An 18,906-nucleotide genomic window follows, 5' to 3' on the forward strand; every position below is an offset into this window, starting at 1 on the left:
ACTGGGCTTCTGAGCTCCACAGGGTGCCACTGGAAGGATGTAGTTGGTCAAGGTAGTTGGTTTGTTTTTAGTTCTGGATGTCCTGCATTAACAAGCAGACGGGACAATATGACCTTGGAGGTCTCTTCCTAACCTTTGATTCTGTGATGAGACAGATTTGTTTACTTTGCCAGTTCTCCTACTGGTGATGCAACATAGAGTCAAAAAACATTGCAAAAGTAATTATCTCCTCGATAATTGTTAGAATTATGGTAATCAATTCACCTGGAAATGCTCCAGAAGGCAGAATGGGAAATAAAAAATAAAAAATAAAATCTGGAATGATTAAAAGTACCCAGGTGTTCCATAGACAGGTAAGGTAAGGGAGGCGAGCTGAGGCCAGCTTTTGCTTTTCATTGTATTGGTTAGATTTCAAATCATAGCATTCAATCAATTCTTTGTGGCAGTGCTGAAGTTAATGAGAAGGTGGATACCTGCCTCTTGAAGTACAGAATTGGCAGAGTTAGTTGTCACCAAATACATCCTGTTCAAGTCACGCTGGTGATAGTAACAATATTGTGGCGAGTCAAAGGAAAGACCATGTGTAGAAGGATACTTGTAATGAGGATGTTTTTGCTGCTGCTTCTCCTGCTGCTTCCCAATATGGTGCCCAATGGGCATACTGTGGTTTGCAGTGGAAATAATCCTGTCCATATTCCACATGAGTGGTATGAACAGGGTGACCTTATCATTGGTGGGATAGTGTCCCATATCTATTACATATTCCCCAGCATTTCCTTCCATGAACACCCATCTCAGGTCTTTATTGACAGCCCAATGTAAGTAAATGGCTCTTAGAATCATTTCATACAGTCTTTCTACATTTAAATCTGACTATAAAGCACTTGGTTTACTTTGAAACCCAAAGTAAGATTAAACCCAATAGTAATATTTTATAACCTGCTTCAAGATAAATGGCATCTCTCCATCCTCCCATGAAATATAGATCACTTGCTAGACCTCACTAGTCGCAAGGATGGTGTTCCGGGTCTGCGAGCAATGTGGACACATTAGGCACAGAGCCATGGGAGTGCTGTCCCCAAACCTGGTAAGCAAGGTGCTTGGCTTTGGGAAGGAGTCATGGGCTCTGACAAGCTCCTGGAGTCCTCCTTCTTCCTTCCCAAAGCCTAGTTAGCACTTTCCCATATTTGGGACCTTACCCGAGCGAGCCTTCTGTCTCCTTCCTTAAGCCGGTCACAGCTTTACCCACCTTTGGGAAGGCCATGCAAGGGCTAAGTGAGTGCATAAGTTTAGCCTTACCCAGGCTGCCCATAGTACCCAAATCTGCCACTCCCTATCAATCCCCAAAGCTAATTTTTAAAAGCCAAGATGGGCAAGGGTCAAGGGGCTGTTTGGCAGCTTCAATTCTTCAAGCACAGTCACTACATCCTCAAGCCACAATAATTTAAACTGATCCAGCAAAGATGGAAAAGAGGCTGCACTGCATACCATTTCACTCACTCTAATCACGGCATGCAACTCCGAATCTTATTTATTCCATCCCTAAAGTGTTTTTAAAGTTATAATAGCAGGCTGCTAATGTTATAAGAGAGAGGCTCTCTTTTTTTGTTTTTGTTTAAAAAAACTTTATTGAGAATAAATACAAAATACAGACAGAAAAAAGAAAAAAGAAAAAAGACAACACAAAAATACGAAAATATATTACAAAAATATTGATAATACTATAAAACAAATCATACTAATCAAATCATAAATCAAACACAAACCAGAAAAATAAACAAGAGAGAGAGGCTCTCTTGGCCAGATAACAAACGTATATTCAACATTGAAAAGCTCTTCCAGGCAGCTACTTGTGGACACAAATGTACTGAAGAAGTATGCTGTCTTCATGACTGCCCCTTGAGACTGCCCAGCTGCAGCTGTTGTTTTGAAGGATGGTATAAAATTGAATTCATGTCTAAAGCACATTGAAAGCAATCAGGGACAAGCTTCAAATGGATTTAGTAAGAATAGGAAGATAGCCATTTTACAATATTCACTGCCAGATCGTCACTGGGCATTCTTCATATTCAAAATGGCAACTGCCAGTTCCTTTATTTTCATTTCAGAACAGTTTGCATTGCTATGAAAAAAGAACTGATGTAGTAATGATTTAAATAACTGTGCATGTCTCTAGTGATGAAAAGCAACATGGTTTCATTTCTCAAACTATGTGTTCAGACAAACTTATTCAGATGGAAGAGAGATCCAAACATTAACTTTAAAAGCACAAAACAATCTCCATATTTCCAGCATGATTTAATTAGCCAGTCATATAGAGTCTAGAGCTTGCCGATCAGAAGGTCGGCAGATCGAATCCCTGCGACGGGGTGAGCTCCTGTTGCTCAGTCCCAGCTCCTGCCAACCTAGCAGTTCGAAAGCACATCAAAGTGCAAGTAGATAAATAGGTACCGCTACAGTGGGAAGGTAAACGACGTTTCCGTGTGCTGCTCTGGTTCGCCAGAAGCGGCTTTGTCATGCTGGCCACATGACCTGGAAGCTGTACGCCGGCTCCCTTGGCCAATAATGCGAGATGAGCGCCGCAACCCCAGAGTCAGTCAAGACTGGACCGAATGGTCAGGGGTCCCTTTACCTTTATCTTTATCCCTCAGATCTAGGTGTTGTGCACTGTTTAATACCCCATAGAAAAGTAACACACTTTATTTACAGTGTGATTATGAAGTTCTATCCACACATCGTTGCCTTGGTGTTTGCTGTTGATGAGATCAATGAGAATCCCAAGATCTTGCCCAATGTCACTCTTGGATTCCACATCTATGATAGCTATTTTGATTCAAGGATGACCTACCGAAATACTCTGGATCTGCTATTTAACTCACATCACTTTGTCCCCAACTACATATGTGGCATTCAGAAAAATGTAGTAGGAGTCATTGGGGGACTTAGCTCTGACACCTCCTCATCCATGGCAGATGTCTTAGGTCTCTACAGGATCCCACAGGTAGAATATGGATATTGAAATATTGGTATTTGATGCCGTTATTCATACTTTTCTCCTTTCACTAGGAATCTGTTGATGCATAAATATGAAGCGGTAAAATGTAAAAGGGAAACAGGTTGCAATATATGGGTATTTTTTTTGGATGGGGGGTATAATATTAATACCCAACAGTGCGTGTATAATATATTTAATGGAAGATTGTTCAAAAAGTTCCATTTGGATGAATGGGGCACCTTGATGGAACATTGTTCCTGAAAGAACAGCCCTAGCCGCATGAGAGATATACCAGTCCCCATTCATAGTGATGAAACTGGCTTACAGAGGCATAAATAACTTGAGACAACAATGTCCCTCTCCGTAGGAATCATAAGATCCCCTCCCTGTATAGATATGATGATGTTTTGTACTGTCTACTTTCAGAGGCTAATTGAAACAATTTCTTGCTATTTTTCTGGCATTTGGGGATGGATATATTCTTGCCAATATGGTGTTGTTCTGCTGCATTCCTGGACTTCTTTTTAGTTGCCTTAATTTTTGCTTGTATTTTACTTTCATAGGATATGGTTTATTGTGGTCACATAAGAATAAAATGTATAATATTCAGGACACCTTCAGGATTTCCAACAGATCCACCCACGAGAGATCTTAGTAGTTATGGCATCAGCCTCTCCCTACAAGTGTTATAAAGATTATAGACAGAAGGAACATGATCAATTGCTTGTATTTCTCCAGTTCCACTTTGGAGTAATGTTGAAGGCAGTGAAAGGATTAAAGCTCTCCTGCTCTTGGAGAGAATCCTTTTGTACAAATATGCAGCTGTGATGACTCCCATAATAATTGGAATTAATATCTACAAAAATAATTGGAAATATTGTTTCTATGTATTGTTTCTATGGCCCTCTGTAAGATTAGTAAATATGGGATAAACAGGATTTTGGTTCAGATAAATGAGTGTGTTGTGTATTCTTGTTTCCACTGGGAAAGGTTTGGGGTTTTTCCTTTTTCAGATTTCATATGGTTCATTTGAACCAGCCACGAATGATCAAATCAAACTTGCTTCCTTCTATCGCATGGTCCCCAATGAAGATCTTCAATACAAGGGGATTATTCAGTTACTTTTGCATTTTGGATGGAAATGGGTTGGGCTCATCACTCCAGCTAATGAAGCTGGGGAACGTTTCTTACAGAACATTGAACCAATGCTTTTCCAGAATGGAATCTGTTCAGAATTCACAGAAAAAACTGATAACCATCTGCATTTCACTGGTAACATAGTTGATATGTTGAGTGACACAGGGATTTTGTCTCCAGCTTTCATGTCAAGCAAAGCAAATGCAATTGTTATATATGGAGAGAGTACATCTATTATATGGCTATCAAGTACCATAGAGGTAAGGAATATGATTCAGCTGATATTACCTCCATCTAAGAGGAAGCCACCTTTAGGAAAAGTGTGGATTACAACAGCCCAAATTGATTTCATATTATATTATTTTAAAAAAATGGTGAAGGTTAATATACAAATGTTCCATGGTGCTATCTCCTTTGCAATTCACTCCAAGGACATTCAAGACTTTTCAGACTTTCTGCAGAAAGTGAATCCTTCCTGGGCAGATGGAGATGGTTTTATTAGCGATTTCTGGGTACAAGCATTCAGTTGTTCACTTTCAGATTCCACTGCTTCAGCAGACACATGTACTGGAGAGGAGAAGCTGGAGAGCCTCCCTGCACCATTTTTTGAAATGAGAATGACCGGCCACAGCTACAGTATCTATAATGCTGTCTATGCTCTGGCACATGCCTTACATATTATGTACTCATCTGAAGCCATTAGCAAAAGGATAAAGGGTGGAGAGAGACTCTCTTCTCAGAATGTAGAACCTTGGCAGGTAATGTTTCCTCATATAAAGTGTTCCCCTTGAAAAGTATTCGGTGTTGTGGGCTGTATCTATATATAATGTGAGTTGGCATTCATCTCTAAGTAAATAATTAAAAGTAATAAATACATGAAAGATTAACCTTAAATTATTTTATTTCCGATAATTATAGTAAGCAGACTTTAGATTATATAGTCTTTTGTAAGTGACACACAAGTAGCAACTACTTGACAAGTTAATAATTGTTCTAAAAATTTAAACATTGAGGACTGGCACTGGTCCTTCAGGGGCACAGTTACCCCATTCAGGACACGGGAGTCCTCCACAAGTATTTAATGTTTGATATTTTTTATTACTATTATTTATATGCACCACCCCTCCAGCTGGGATGCCTCAGCCACTTGGAAGTGTATCTCAAGCTGCCTGAAATGACCCTTGTGGCCAGGAAAACTATGTTTTGACCCACATTGTGGGTGTCTGGTGCAAATGTGTGATGTCATGCACTGCATGTGATGTCACAGATTTTGAGGAGCCCAGGCAGGCCCATCTGGGCCTTTCAGAGGGATCTCTAAGGCTTCTCCTAAAGGGTCTGTAAGGGGCTCCATCGCCCACAGCTGCAGCAGGAGGCAGTGATGGAGCCCATCACAGCAGCAGGAGGGCCCACCAGAGCCCTTCCGGCTGCAGAATATTGAGGGCTCCTGGCCCCATCATTAAGAATTTTGTGGGTGCCTGGGAACCCAGGGCCCTGCAGCGATGGTGCCAGTGCTAGGCTGTTTGACTGCAGAGGAAAATGATGTAATTTTAGAGTATTCAATGCAATGCAGGGATTCCAAAATATAAAGCAGCAGTAGCAACAACAACAAAAACAACACAACATTTATGTGCTCCTCATCTGATTGAGGTACCCCAGCCACTCTGGGAAGTCTCTGATGAATTAAAACACAAGATAAGAAACGTTTAAAACTTCCCTATACAGGGCTCCCATCAAGTGTCTTCTAAATGTCAGATTGTTGTTCATTTCCTAGACATCTAATGGGAGGGTGTTCTGCAGGGCAGGTATGTATATCAAGAAAGCCCTCTGCCTGGTTCCCTGTAACCTCACTTTCTGCATTCAGTGTCTGGGCTTAATGATTGGGGTGTGGATGCTCCTTCAGGTATACAGGAGCAAAGACGCTAAGGGCTATAAAGGTCAGCATCAACACTTTGCATTTTACCTGGAATCATACTGGGAGCCAATGTAGTTCCTTTAAGACCAGTGTTATATGGTCCTGGCAGCCGTTCCCAGTCACCAGTCTGGCAGCTGTGTTTTGGATTTCTTTTCGTTTCTGAGTCAACTTCAAAGGCAGCCCCACATAAAGTACACTGCAATACTCCAAGCGGGAGATAACCAGAGCATGTTCCACTCTGGTGAGACAGAGCACAAACAGGTAGGGTCTCAGCTGGAATACCAGATAGAGCTGGTAGACAGCAGCCCTGGACACAGAATTGACCTGCTCTTTCATAACATCTGTGAGTCCAAAATGGCTCTCAGTCTGCAATCCTGGTCCTTTAACGCCAGAGTTACCCAGTCAGGGCTAGGGAATACCCCACACCTACCCGCCCCCCATCCCCAGAAACACTCCTTCTATCTTATTGGGATTGAATCTAAATCCATTAGCCAACATCCACCCCCTAACCTCCTTCAGACTCTCAAACTGGATGTTCACACCCAAACAGATTGTCTTGTGATTCTCTTTCCACCTAGCTCCATTCATTGCTGCAGAGAATCTCATTCAACAACAGTGCTGGGGATGAAATCACATTAAATGAACATGGAGAATTAGCAGGTGGATTTGATATTACAAACCTGGTCACTTTCCCAAATAATTCCTATGTCAGGGTCAAAGTCGGAAGACTGGATCCCCAGGCTCCTCCTGGCAAAGAGCTCACCATGAATGGGGACGGAATCCAATGGCACAGAGTCTTCACTCAGGTAAGGAAATCACTGCACACAAGTGGGAGAGTGTGTAGTTTTGCCACTTGAGGTGAAAAGGGAAGTGCTGCCCAACTGCTGCTGCTATTACTAATAATGCTACTAATAATTTTATTAATAAGTAAACAAATGAACCACATTCATAAAAAAAGCAATAAGCCCAAAAGATATATCACACCAAGGAAAAAAGGAAGGAAGGAAGGAAGGAAGGAAGGAAGGAAGGAAGGAAGGAAGGAAGGAAGGAAGGAAGGAAGGAAGGAAGGAAGGGAGGGAGGGAGGGAGGGAGGAAGGAAGGAAGGAAGGAAGGAAGGAAGGAAGGAAGGAAGGAAGGAAGGAAGGAAGGAAGGAAGAAAGAAAGAAAGAAAGAAAGAAAGGTGGTGAGTGAAGTGGGGGATGCAGGAAGGAAGGCAGGCAGACAAACAGACAAAGGAGGGCAAGAGGCGGAGCCAATAGCCAAGGAGATAGTGACTGAAGGAGCACAAAAGGTGACAAAAAGCAAACATTTTGAGTTTCTTTCCCATGGTCCCTCCCAACTTTGGCGACACTGATATATCTCCTTGCCCCCTTGCACAAGGGGGCCTAGGTACACCTCTGCATAGAAGGCATCAATATCATCGCAAGCAGTTCTCAGTTTTTCTGGAACTAAAGGTGGCAGTATGATTGCTCTTGCTTTGAGGATATATATTGGTAAAGAAAAACAGCACTGGGAGAAGCTCAACCTCAGCTGACTTATGAAGTTAGAAATATTCAGTACTTCGGTCCAGAAAGGAATTATTATTTTAAAACATCAAAAGATATTTATTAGTTCTACCTTAATTCCATTATACCTCGAACAATGCCTGTTCCCGCCAAATAAATAAATAAATAAATTCTGTTTAAAGTTCAGTACCATTGGAATAATGACTTAAGATAGTCCTCTTTCAGGTTCACATTGATAAACATTTTTGGAATGTTTTAATGCCCACATCCATTTTGCTTTCAGGATTGTTAAAACAATATTTGCAAAATATCATGCCCTTTTCCTTGTATATAAAGGATTAAGATATTCTTTTTGCATATATTGAGAGTCATTGGGGAAAATGTTGAAAATATTTCTTTTTTGAAAAATGACACCATTGATTTTGTAGAGAACAAAAGGTTCCAACTTATTTTATGTACATATTGTATTGTAGTCCCCTGTTTTTTATAAAGCTGGTTTTATAAAGCCAGTCCACCACAAATGCAATACATCTGCCCAACATCTTCACTGCCTCTCTTTATTCCAGTGGTATAAATGGTAGGGCTGTCCGAATAGGAGCAGAACCACAGTAGTTCACTACTTCCAAATCCCAACTCCTTGATCCTCACTAAAGGGACATCAAGTGAAATTTCTAAAGCAAAGGGCATGAGGCTTCATTTCAATCAAAAGAAACAACCAGTAGTAGTATTAGATCAAATTATCTGATGGTTGTATCATTGGTCAATATAGGTATGAAAATTGTAATCTTTTTGTTTTTCCATGATGCTTTGAACTGTAAATTTTTCTCCCACTATTTGTGCCACCTGGGCACATACGGATCCTCCATTTAACACTTCTGGCCCTCCTATTTACTGATAGATTATCTGGTCTTAGATGAATCCACTAAAACATTTTCTTAATACAGTGATACCTTGGGTTACAGACGCTTCAGGTTAAAGACCCAGAAATAGTACCTTGGGTTAAGAACTTTGCTCCAGGATGAGAACAGAAATCATGCAGCGGCAGCGGAAGGCCCCATTAGCTAAAGTGGTACCTCAGGTTAAGAATGGTTTCAGGTTAAGAACGGACCACCCGAACGAATTAAGTTCATAACCAGAGGTACTACTGCATTGACCTCTTTGTGTCTCTTTGGACAGGTGCCACCCATTTCCTTATGTAATGTCAACTGCCTTCCTGGTTATGAGAAGAAAAAGAAGGAGGGGAAGAAGTTTTGTTGTTATGATTGTGATCCATGTCCTCGTGGGATGTTCTCAGATGAGAAGGGTGAGAGATGTCATATTACCATATACAAGTTATTTTAACATATTCTGATCAAATCAGAAGTGGGGTTTCCTATGTCTGGCCTCAATTTACATTGTTTATTAACAATAGTAGAATAATTTCCCTTCAGCCTCAGTAAAAGCTTCCACTATGAACCTTAACCTTCTATGGAGTATAACATGAGGATGTGAGCTTGGTCTGTAATGTAAAGATTTTCCAATGCTGCATCTATGTACATTCTAAATCATTTAATGCAGTTTCCCAAATGGCTCACTGCTGAAATGCCACATCTTACACATTTTAACAATATAAACCATGAGTGTATGTCCGCCCGCTCTGTTTTGATGCAACAAGACAAAAAAATTGTAAATGCATTCTGTCCTGGAAGAAACTATAGTTTTGGGGGAGGGAGGGTGCAATAGAAGTGGTAGTCTTTTCCCTAGGAAGAAAGCTCTTTGGGGATCTTATCTTCAAAGCATCTAGAGCACAAGCATTTGGGCTAGAACTTTTGAAACTTTTCCTCATGCAAACACTATCGTAAGACGATTCCTGTAAAAACAAAACAAAACAAAAAACTCTTAAGCATATCCTGGATTGTTTCCAACTGTCATATCACCTTTTTTCAGGGTTGGAAACCTGTGCCAGATGTCCTCCGGATCAATATCCAAATGAAGACCAGTATCAGTGCATTCCCAAGAAACCAAACGTCCTAGGCTTTGGTGAAACTTTGGCCATGGTTTCAACTTTCTCTGCGCTTTTATTCTCTCTGATCACAGCTGTGGTACTTGGCATTTTCATTAAGCACCGGAACACTGCCATCGTCAAAGCCAATAACAGAAGCCTCACTTACATTCTCCTCATCTCCCTCCTCTTGTGTTTCCTTTGCTCTTTGATGTTCATTGGAATGCCTAATAAGGCAACCTGCCCACTCAGACAAACGGCTTTTGGCATTGTCTTCTCAGTGGCCCTCTCCAGCATCTTGGCCAAGACTATTTCAGTGGTTTTGGCATTCCTGGCTACAAAGCCAGGGTCCAGGATGAGGAGATGGGTAGGCAAAAAACTGGCTTATTCCATTGTCCTTTCCTGCTCTGTGATTCAAATGGGAATCTGTGTCTTCTGGCTGGCAACCTCTCCCTCATTCCCAGATGTGGACATGCACTCAATGAGTGAAGAAATTATATTCTTATGTAATGAAGGGTCAGTTCTCATGTTCTATTGTGTTTTAGGCTACATGGGCTTACTGGCCATTATCAGCTTGACTGTGGCCTTCTTAGCCAGGAAGTTGCCTGACAGCTTCAACGAAGCCAAGTTCATCACCTTCAGCATGCTGGTCTTCTGCAGTGTTTGGTTCTCCTTTATTCCCACATACTTGAGCACCAGAGGGAAATACATGGTGGCTGTGGAGATCTTCTCCATCTTGGCTTCCAGTGCTGGGCTGCTGGGCTGCATCTTTTCCCCTAAATGCTACATTATTGTGGCGAGGCCTGAGCTAAATAACAGAGAGCAGCTAATACGGAGAAAGATGTAAATAACAGTATAGTTTGTCATTTCTTTATTTAGATTCTGTAGACTTGTTAGCAGGGTTATTTCACTGTGGTTTTTCAAGAAAGGAAGTTGCCTGAAATGATCAAAATAACAGAAGAGATTGTTGTATCATTTATGTTCTTGATATCCAGCAGAGTTGCCTATATGGTTTAAATGAAGTGGGATTAGGAATAGGAAAGTAACTATGGATGATAGCCAACAACTTGAATGCCTACATGTCCCCTTACTCATCTTCTCCTGCATCCAAAGGGATGCCCCCTATCTTCCCAAGAGGCCCTGAACCTCTCCTGATGAGATGATGGGGTGCAGAGAGAAGAGAAGAAAAGGAACACAAGAACTTGAGAAGGTGCCTTTTACTGGGTCATTAGTCTATCCAGCAGGGCTGTGAACCAGATTTGACCATGACCGCAAGCCAAATTGTTTCTATTTTAGGTGGTCTGGGTATCTATCAAGTTCCTGTGAAACAGCCATGAATTGCAACAGGTTGGATCAGATATACTTTGTCTTCACTATATGCCTAACTGCACTAGCAACCAATCTTCACAAAGCAAGGGCAGGTAAATGGAGGGAGCAAGGCAATAAATTATGTTTAGGTAAGGATGAATAACAAGGCAAGAATCCAGTAGAAACAACCAGTAGAAACAACCAAAGATTGCTTGTCCACTGCCACTCTCAAGATTCAATTTCCAGCTTGTGTCATCACACCTCAAGGAAGTCAAACAAGAACTGACACTATGTTCATTACCAACACAAGCATTCCCCTACATATAATGATTGTTTTAAGAAATGAATGGAAAGTTACAATTTCATGGTGACAGTAGTTCTATAAAATCACTAGCTGGCCCGGCCACGCGTTGCTGTGGGTTTTTGTGTTAAATGGACCTTTTTCTGTTAAATGGACCTTCAGAGTCTCCCTTTAGAGTCCCCTCACCTGCCCTGTCCCAACCCTGAATCCCCTACTGTAAATTTCAAAAATAAGACTCCCCCACCCACACGTGTTCCTGAAAATGTGTCCCCCCCCACACACACTGCTTTGGCTAACTCAGGGTCCTACCTCCCCCCCCATGGCTATGTGTCCCCCCTCCCTTTGTTGTGCCTCATCCCTGTGAGCCCCCTCCCCCATTGTTGTGCCTCATCCCTGTGATTCCCCCACCCTGTGAAAGGCCCATATTATGTTTTTTTTGCCTGTGGCCTACTGGGCAATTTTGCGGCCTACTCAGTTTTCCCTGTCCCAACCCACCACCACCCCCACTGCTTTGGTAGACTCAAGGTCCTCCCCCGCCCCATGGCTATGTGTTTCCCCTCCCTCCCTTTGTTGTGCCTCATCCCGGTGACCGCCGCCCCATATTCTGTTTGTTTTTGTCTGTGGCCTACTGGGCAATGGCGAGACCGACTCATTTTTCCCTGCTGGGCAATGCTGCAGCCTACTCATTTTTCCCTGTCCCAACCCCACTGCCCTCCCTTTGTTGCGCCTCATCCCTGTGCCCAGTTGTGGAAGGCCCTATTATGTTTGTTTTTCCCTGCTTGGCAATGCTGCGGCAATGCTGCGGCCTATTGAAAAAGCTGGGCCTTGTTGCTGCAAAAGGAATGTTTTCAGATGGTTGCTGTGGAATTTTGTGATGTCATCTGGCGGCACAGCTTTGGAGCTGCTGGAGTCTTCAGAGCTTCTGGTGGTGATGTCTAATTTGGGCACCATTTTTGTGTTTAATCATTATTTTAGGTGTGAAAGGTGTGGTTTTTTGGGGGGGAATTACTCCAGATCCCTCCATGATGGGCATGGAACATTGTGGCCAAATTTGTTACATTACGGTTCAGCAGTTACGGAGAAAGGCTGTGACCTCCGCGCGTGCAATGCCTACATTTAGATAGATAGATAGATAGATAGATAGATAGATAGATAGATAGATAGATAGATGATAGATAGATAGATAGATGAATCGTGTTTTGTGTGACTCATTTTGAAGCCCCTACATTTATGTATGCATTCATTTACATTGTTCATAATATGTTGAAGTAGAACATTTAAAAGTCCTCCAAACTGGAAATCACATGGGCACTCCACTAGAAATTCTAGGAACAAAGAGACACCTCTAACCAATTTTTAAACTCCCAGGATAAACGTGGACTTCTACACTTCTGGAATCTCCCACGTCACGACCAGCAGCAGCATCTGTGCTGGGGACTGCCCCAGCCAATCTGCTGCCAGGGTGGGTGCGGCTACAGGCAATTTAATCTCAGCATGGCCAACTGGCACCCTCTTCTTGCCTCTTCATCGGATCACCCTACCCACCCACCCTCTTTTCATGCTTTGCTCTGATATGACCTTGCTTTGGCAATTGTCAGTCGCCATGTTGTTGAAGCTGGGTAGGATTTTTTTTCCACTTGACAAATTGGCACCAGCCATTTGGTTTTTGCCTACCTAGTAGCAGTTGTCACAACTTCTGTGCGGTTAGGCATTGTGTAAGCCTTTGTTTGATTGGAGGGGAGGTTGTTGCCTTCGCCTGTCCCTCCTCAGAAAGGGTATTCTGTTAATGGGATCCAGAGTGTGAATCCTGTTTGAAGCCTGAGTGTGGGCTAGGGCCATGTCACAGCCCCTACGCAAACCCCTCGGGGTGCCCATATTTGATGTAAATCATAGGGCTCCTGCTATCGGTGGTTTACCCTTCCATGGACTCCCTGTAGGGGGCAGGAGTCAAGATATAGCCTGACTGCACCACAATGCTAAGCCAAACCACTCACATCTGTAACAAATAAAGTTCTGGCCTATTTGAACCCATAAACCAAAATACAACGTGTCAGTGTGTTTTGTTGTTCTCCTGCAAACTTTGTGGCTCATGTGCCTTGGCACACAAGTGACTCTCTTTGCCAAAGAAACTGCTCCAGTGTCAGGAACGGTGTTGAGGAGGGCTGCACTGAGAAGGAATGGCGGGAGCCTCCCCCTGCTCCTAATCCAGATGTTGAATCTTCACAGGAGAAGGAGGACAGTGTAGATTTGGAACAGTGGGTAGCAGAGAGACATAGTTCAGAAGGCAGAAGCTGGGAAAGGCAGGATGGTTAACAGCTAGGAGAAGAAACCTTGGGAGGGAGAGTTAACAGATTCACTGTCTCTCGAAAGCATTCATCCACTCTCCCCAAGGTCAAGAAGTGCTGAGAAAGTGCAAAACAGAAAGCATACAAAGCACAGCGGGTACAAACTCAGATTACAAGATGTAGGAATGACATGGATTAATAGGGACATAAGGCATAGCTGTCAAGTTCTCCCTTTTTTTAAGGGAAATTCCCTTATGCTGAATAGGCTTCCTTGCGAGAAAAGGGAAAACTTGGCAGCTATGACATAAGGGCACCCCTTATTCTTAATTAGGAGCACCACCATTCATAAGATATAGGTTCTTTGTTCTCTCGCTGTGATTTTTAAATTTTCTAACTTGTAAAAAGACCTCTCTTCCTTTGCTCTGCTTATCTACTTCCACGGAGGAAGGAAGCCGATTCCATGAAGCCTTACATCCAGACTCAGAAGTCTCTAATACCTGACATAGCGGTGGCAGATAAATATCACACTAGAAATGGAGCCTTATTCTACAACCCATACTTTTTTACACCAGGGGTAGTCAATTTGTGGCCCTCCACATGTTGCTGAACTCCACATGTTGCTCCCAGCAGTTTACAACAGACCATTATTATCAAGGATAATGGAAGCTGTAGTCAAAACATCTGGATGGCATAACAGTGCATATAACTGCCTTACGCTGATGGGCCACACTGACAGGCTTCTGAATTAACGCTTCCTACCAGAGTAAGAGCCGTTGGTTTTCAACCAGTGTGCCGTGGCATCCTGGGGTGCCTTGAATGATGGTAAGGGGTGCCACAGACAACCTGGCCTCTCCTCTGATGCCCTATTGTGACTCGGCCTCCCAAAGGCTCCAACAGCGTTGGCTACAAGCTCCCCAGGTGAATGGTGCCTCATGGGCTGACCTGGGGGTGCTTCCAAGGCCCCTGTGGGGCAGTGTTAGGAGGTACCATAGCTGCCAAGTTTTCCCTTTTCTCGCGAGGAAGCCTATTCAGCATAAGGGAAAATCCCTTTAAAAAAGGGATAACTTGGCAGCTATGGGAGGTACCCCTTTTGGGATAGGGGGCAGTTCAGAGACCAGCAGCAGCAGCTGCCCAGAGGACTCCCAAGGAGAGGAGGCTGAGGGAACACTCCACAAAACAGGTGTTTGAAAGGAAGACTGCCAGCTCTGCAGGCAAGGGGTGACATAACTGGGCTCTTGAGCCCCACAAGAGTGCCTCAGAAAGAAGGAAGTTGGTCAAGGGAGCTGTGGACTCAAAAAGGTTGAAAACCTCTGTCTGTCAGGCTGTCATGAAAAGCCCTTCCATCTGTGGTTCAACACCGTAAGCAGAAACAGGCAAGGTTTGACAATAATCAACTTTATAGCTCAGTAACCAAGGAGATACCACACTGCACATCCATCAGCTAAGCAAGTCAGTTGCAGAAGCTAAATTCCTGCCCTTTTCACCATGTTTATACCTCCCTTCTTAATTGTTCCAACCTTTTCTTGACTCTTTGTTCCTGCACTAGGAATGGGGAAGGGGAAGGAGCTGAATCAGTATTTTATTGCAGAAGACACAACCCCTACTCCTTCTCGATCAGTGTCTGTGGCTACCTCAACCCTCTCCCTTTCACGTTCACTCTCCACTGCTGATTCCTCTCTGTCCCACAAGTCTGAACCTGGTTCAATGTCTCCATCCTCCTCAGGTCCCTTCTGGGTAACTGGCTGCCAATACTCTTCCTCATCCAGCCAGTCCCCGACACTGTCTTAGATGTTCCTAAACATGTCGCTCTGCTTCACATGGTATATATGTGTTCCTTCAAAAGTATTGGGACTGTATTATCCAGGGTCTCTATATCCTGATATGGTATGGACCCTTCCCATAATTGTTTCCAAGAGCTAGGAACTGGAATCAATGTTACATAGGTCAGAGAGTGTCAGGGCCCCTAACAGTAGGAAATTAGAAAAATGGGGAAAGGTTGCAGTTGGCTCACCTATAAACACATTTTGATAGAGGATTTGTTAGGGAAAAGATGGGTGCCTGCCTACAGGTGGGGTGTTTTTTTTCTTTTTATTGGTTTGTTTTTAGTTCTGGATGTCCTGCATTAGCAAGCAGATAGGACCAGATGACCTTGGAGGTCTCTTCCTAACTTTTGATTCTGTGATGTGACAGATATGTTTACTTTGGCCGTTCTCTTACTGGTGATGCAACATAGAGTCCAAAAACATTGCAGAAGTAATTATCTCCTCTATAATTATTAAAATTATGGTAATCAATTCACCTGGAAACGCTCCAGAAGGCAGAATGGGAAATAAGAAAAAATAATTAAATCTGAAATGATTAAAAGTACCCGGGTGTTCCATTGACAGCTAAGGTAAGGGAGGAGAGGTGAGGCCAGCTTTTGCTTTTCATTGTATTGGTTAGATTTCAAATCATAGCATTCAATGAATTTTTTGTGGAAGTGCTGAAGTTAATGAGAAGCTGGATACCTGCCTCTTTAAGTACAGAATTGGCAGAGTCAGCTGTCACCAAATACATCCTGTTCAAGTCAGGCTGATGATAGTAGCAATATTGTAGAGATACAAAGGAGAGTCCAGGTGTAGAAGGATATTTGTGATGAGGATGTTGTTGCTGCTGCTTCTCCTGCTGCTTTCCAATATGGTGCCCAAAGTGCACACTGTTGTTTGCAGCAGAAATAATCCTGTCCATATTCCACATGAGTGGTATGAACAAGGTGACCTCATCATTGGTGGGATAGTGTCTCATATCTATTACATATTCCCCAGCATTTCCTTCCATGAACACCCATCTCAGGTCTTTATTAACAGCCCAATGTAAGTAAATGGCTCTTAAGATCATTTCATTTATTCTTTCTATATTTATATCTGACTGGAAAGCACTTGGTTGGCTTTGAAACCCAATGTATGATTAAACCCAATAGTAAGATTTTATAAGACTAATTTATAACCTGCTTCAAGATACAGGGTATCTCTCTATCCTCTAATGCAGCATAGATCACTCGCTAGACCTCACTAGTCGCAGGGGTGATGTTTAGCATCTGTGAGCAGTGTGCACACATTGGACACAGAGCCATTGGAGTGCTGTCCCCAAACCTGGTAAGCAAGGTGCTTGGCTTTGGGAAGGAGTCATGGGCTCTGACAAGGTCCTGGAGTCCTCCTCCTTACTTCCCAAAGCCTAGTTAGCACTTTCCCAGCTTTGGGAACGGGGGGTGCACTCTTGGATCCGACCCAAGCGAGCCTTGTGTCTCCTTCCTTAAACCTGGCATAGCTTTACCCTCCTTTCCGAAGGGCGAAGTGGGTGCAAAATTTTGGCCTTGCCCAGGGTGCCATAGTACCAAAGTCTTCCCACTGTCAATCCCATATAGCAGGTTTTTAAAAGCGACAGTGGTCATGGGTCAAGGGATCCATTTGGCAGCTTCATTTCTCCAATCCCATTCACGACTACATCCTCTGGCCACGATAATTTAAACTGATCCAGCAAAGATGGAACAGAGGCAGCACTGCGTACCATTTGACTCACTCTAATGCAGGTGGTGCTGTGGGTTAAACCACAGAGCCTAGGGCTTGCTGATCAGAAGGTCAGCGGTTCGAATCCCTGCGATGGGGTGAGCTCCCATTCTTCGGTCCCAGCTCCTGTCAACCTACCGTAGCAGTTCAAAAGCATGTCAGAGTGCAAGTAGATAAATAGGTACTGCTCCGGCAGGAAGGTAAACGGCGTTTCCGTGTGCTGCTCTAGTTCGCCAGAAGCGGCTTTGTCATGCTGGTCACATGACCTGGAAGCTGTACGCCGGCTCCCTCGGCAAATAATTCAAGATGAGTGCCACAACCCCAGAGTCGGTCATGACTGGACCTAATAGTTAGGGGTCCCTTTACCTTTTAATCATGGTATGCAATTCTGAATCTGATCGATTCCATCCCTAAAGAGTTTCTAAAGTTATAATAGGAGGTTGCTAACGTTTAAGAGAAATGCTCTCTTGGCCAGATAACAAATGTATATTCAACATTGAAAAGCTCCTCCAGGCAACTAGTTGTGGACACAATTGTACTGAAGAAGTATGCTGTCTTCATGACTGCCCCTTCCCTTCCATGTACCGGGTGCAGAAATGAATCCTCAACCATGTTTGAGCTGATTCACTTTCAGATCACCACCACTTGGTCTCTAGCCTTTGATCCGCCTGCTCACAGCAATTTAGCATGGCAGACTTGCATTGGGGAGATCTGGGTTGAAATCTCCTTTTTCTTGGCCAACTACACCCTATGGGCTTTCATGAGTATGCAAGGGGAGGGAGGAAAGCTATGAAACCCAACCTGAGCTGCTTTGTTGAAGGATGGTATGAAACTGAAGTCATGTCTAATTTCCATTATTTTCATTTCATACCAGTTTGTTTTGCTAGGGACAGCAACTGACAAAGGGGTGTAGTAATTATGTCAATAACGGCGCATGTTGCTAGTGATAAAAAGCAGCATGGTTAAAAAAACTGAAGATTATTCAGTGAAGATCACTTCTCAATCTATGTGTTCAGAAAAGTAAAAAAATAGGTTTCGGGTGGAAGAGAGATCCAAACATTAGCTGTAAAGGCAGAAAACAATTTCTATATTTCCAACAAAATTGAATTGAGGCAGTTGTATCCCTCAGATCTAGGTATTGTGCGCTGTTTAATTCCCTATAAAATAATACGGCACTTTATTTGCAGAGTGACGACAAAGGCCCACCAACACATTCTGGCCTTGGTGTTTGCTGTTGATGAGATCAATGAGAATCCAAAGATCTTGCCCAATGTCACTCTTGGATTCCACATCTATGATAGCTATTCTGATTCAAAGATGGCCTACCGAAACACTCTAGATCTGCTCTTTAAATCGCATCACTTTGTCCCCAACTATATATGTGGCATTCAGAAAAATGTAGTAGGAGTCATTGGGGGACTTAGCTCTGACACTTCCTCATGCATGGCAGATGTCTTAGGTCTTTACAAGATTCCACAGGTAGAATATGGGTATTGAAAAATTTGTACTTCATGTCATAATTCACTCTTTTCTCCTTCCAATAGGAATTTGTTGATGCATAAATATGAAGTGGTGAAATGGAAAAGGGAAATGGGTTGCCATATATGGATATATTTGGGGAGTATAATGTATTAGTACCCAACAATGTACATGAAATGACCCAGGCTCTATAGAATGTGTGTACTGTACAGTATATTTAATGGAAAATATTCCAGTTTGATAAATGTGGCACCTTGATGGGCTCACATGCTGCATAAGAGTATAGCAGTCCCCATTCGTAGTGATGAAACTGACTTACAGAGGCATAAAAAACTTGGGACAACAATTTCCCTCTCTCTAGGAATCATAAGACTCCCTCTTTTTATAGGTATGGTGATGTTTAGTACTGTCCACTTTCAGAGGCTAATCGAAAACAAATTTCTTGTTATTTTTCTGGC

At 42.9% G+C, this 18,906-nt stretch overlaps 1 protein-coding gene across 1 annotated transcript; it reads left to right on the plus strand.

The window, feature by feature from the left end:
• The first annotated feature begins 2,839 nt into the window (after positions 1 to 2,839).
• Positions 2,840 to 10,377, plus strand: LOC148684061 (vomeronasal type-2 receptor 26-like). Its single transcript, XM_088654801.1, has 5 exons — positions 2,840 to 3,001; positions 4,009 to 4,890; positions 6,623 to 6,850; positions 8,726 to 8,852; positions 9,476 to 10,377. The coding sequence occupies exons 1-5, from the start codon at positions 2,840 to 2,842 to the stop codon at positions 10,375 to 10,377; spliced, it is 2,301 nt and encodes a 766-aa protein (XP_088510927.1).
• The last annotated feature ends 8,529 nt before the right edge of the window (positions 10,378 to 18,906 follow it).

Source organism: Zootoca vivipara, chromosome 12 (assembly GCF_965207765.1).
Source record: "Zootoca vivipara chromosome 12, rZooViv2.hap1.1, whole genome shotgun sequence".
Taxonomy (NCBI): Eukaryota; Metazoa; Chordata; class Lepidosauria; order Squamata; family Lacertidae; genus Zootoca; species Zootoca vivipara.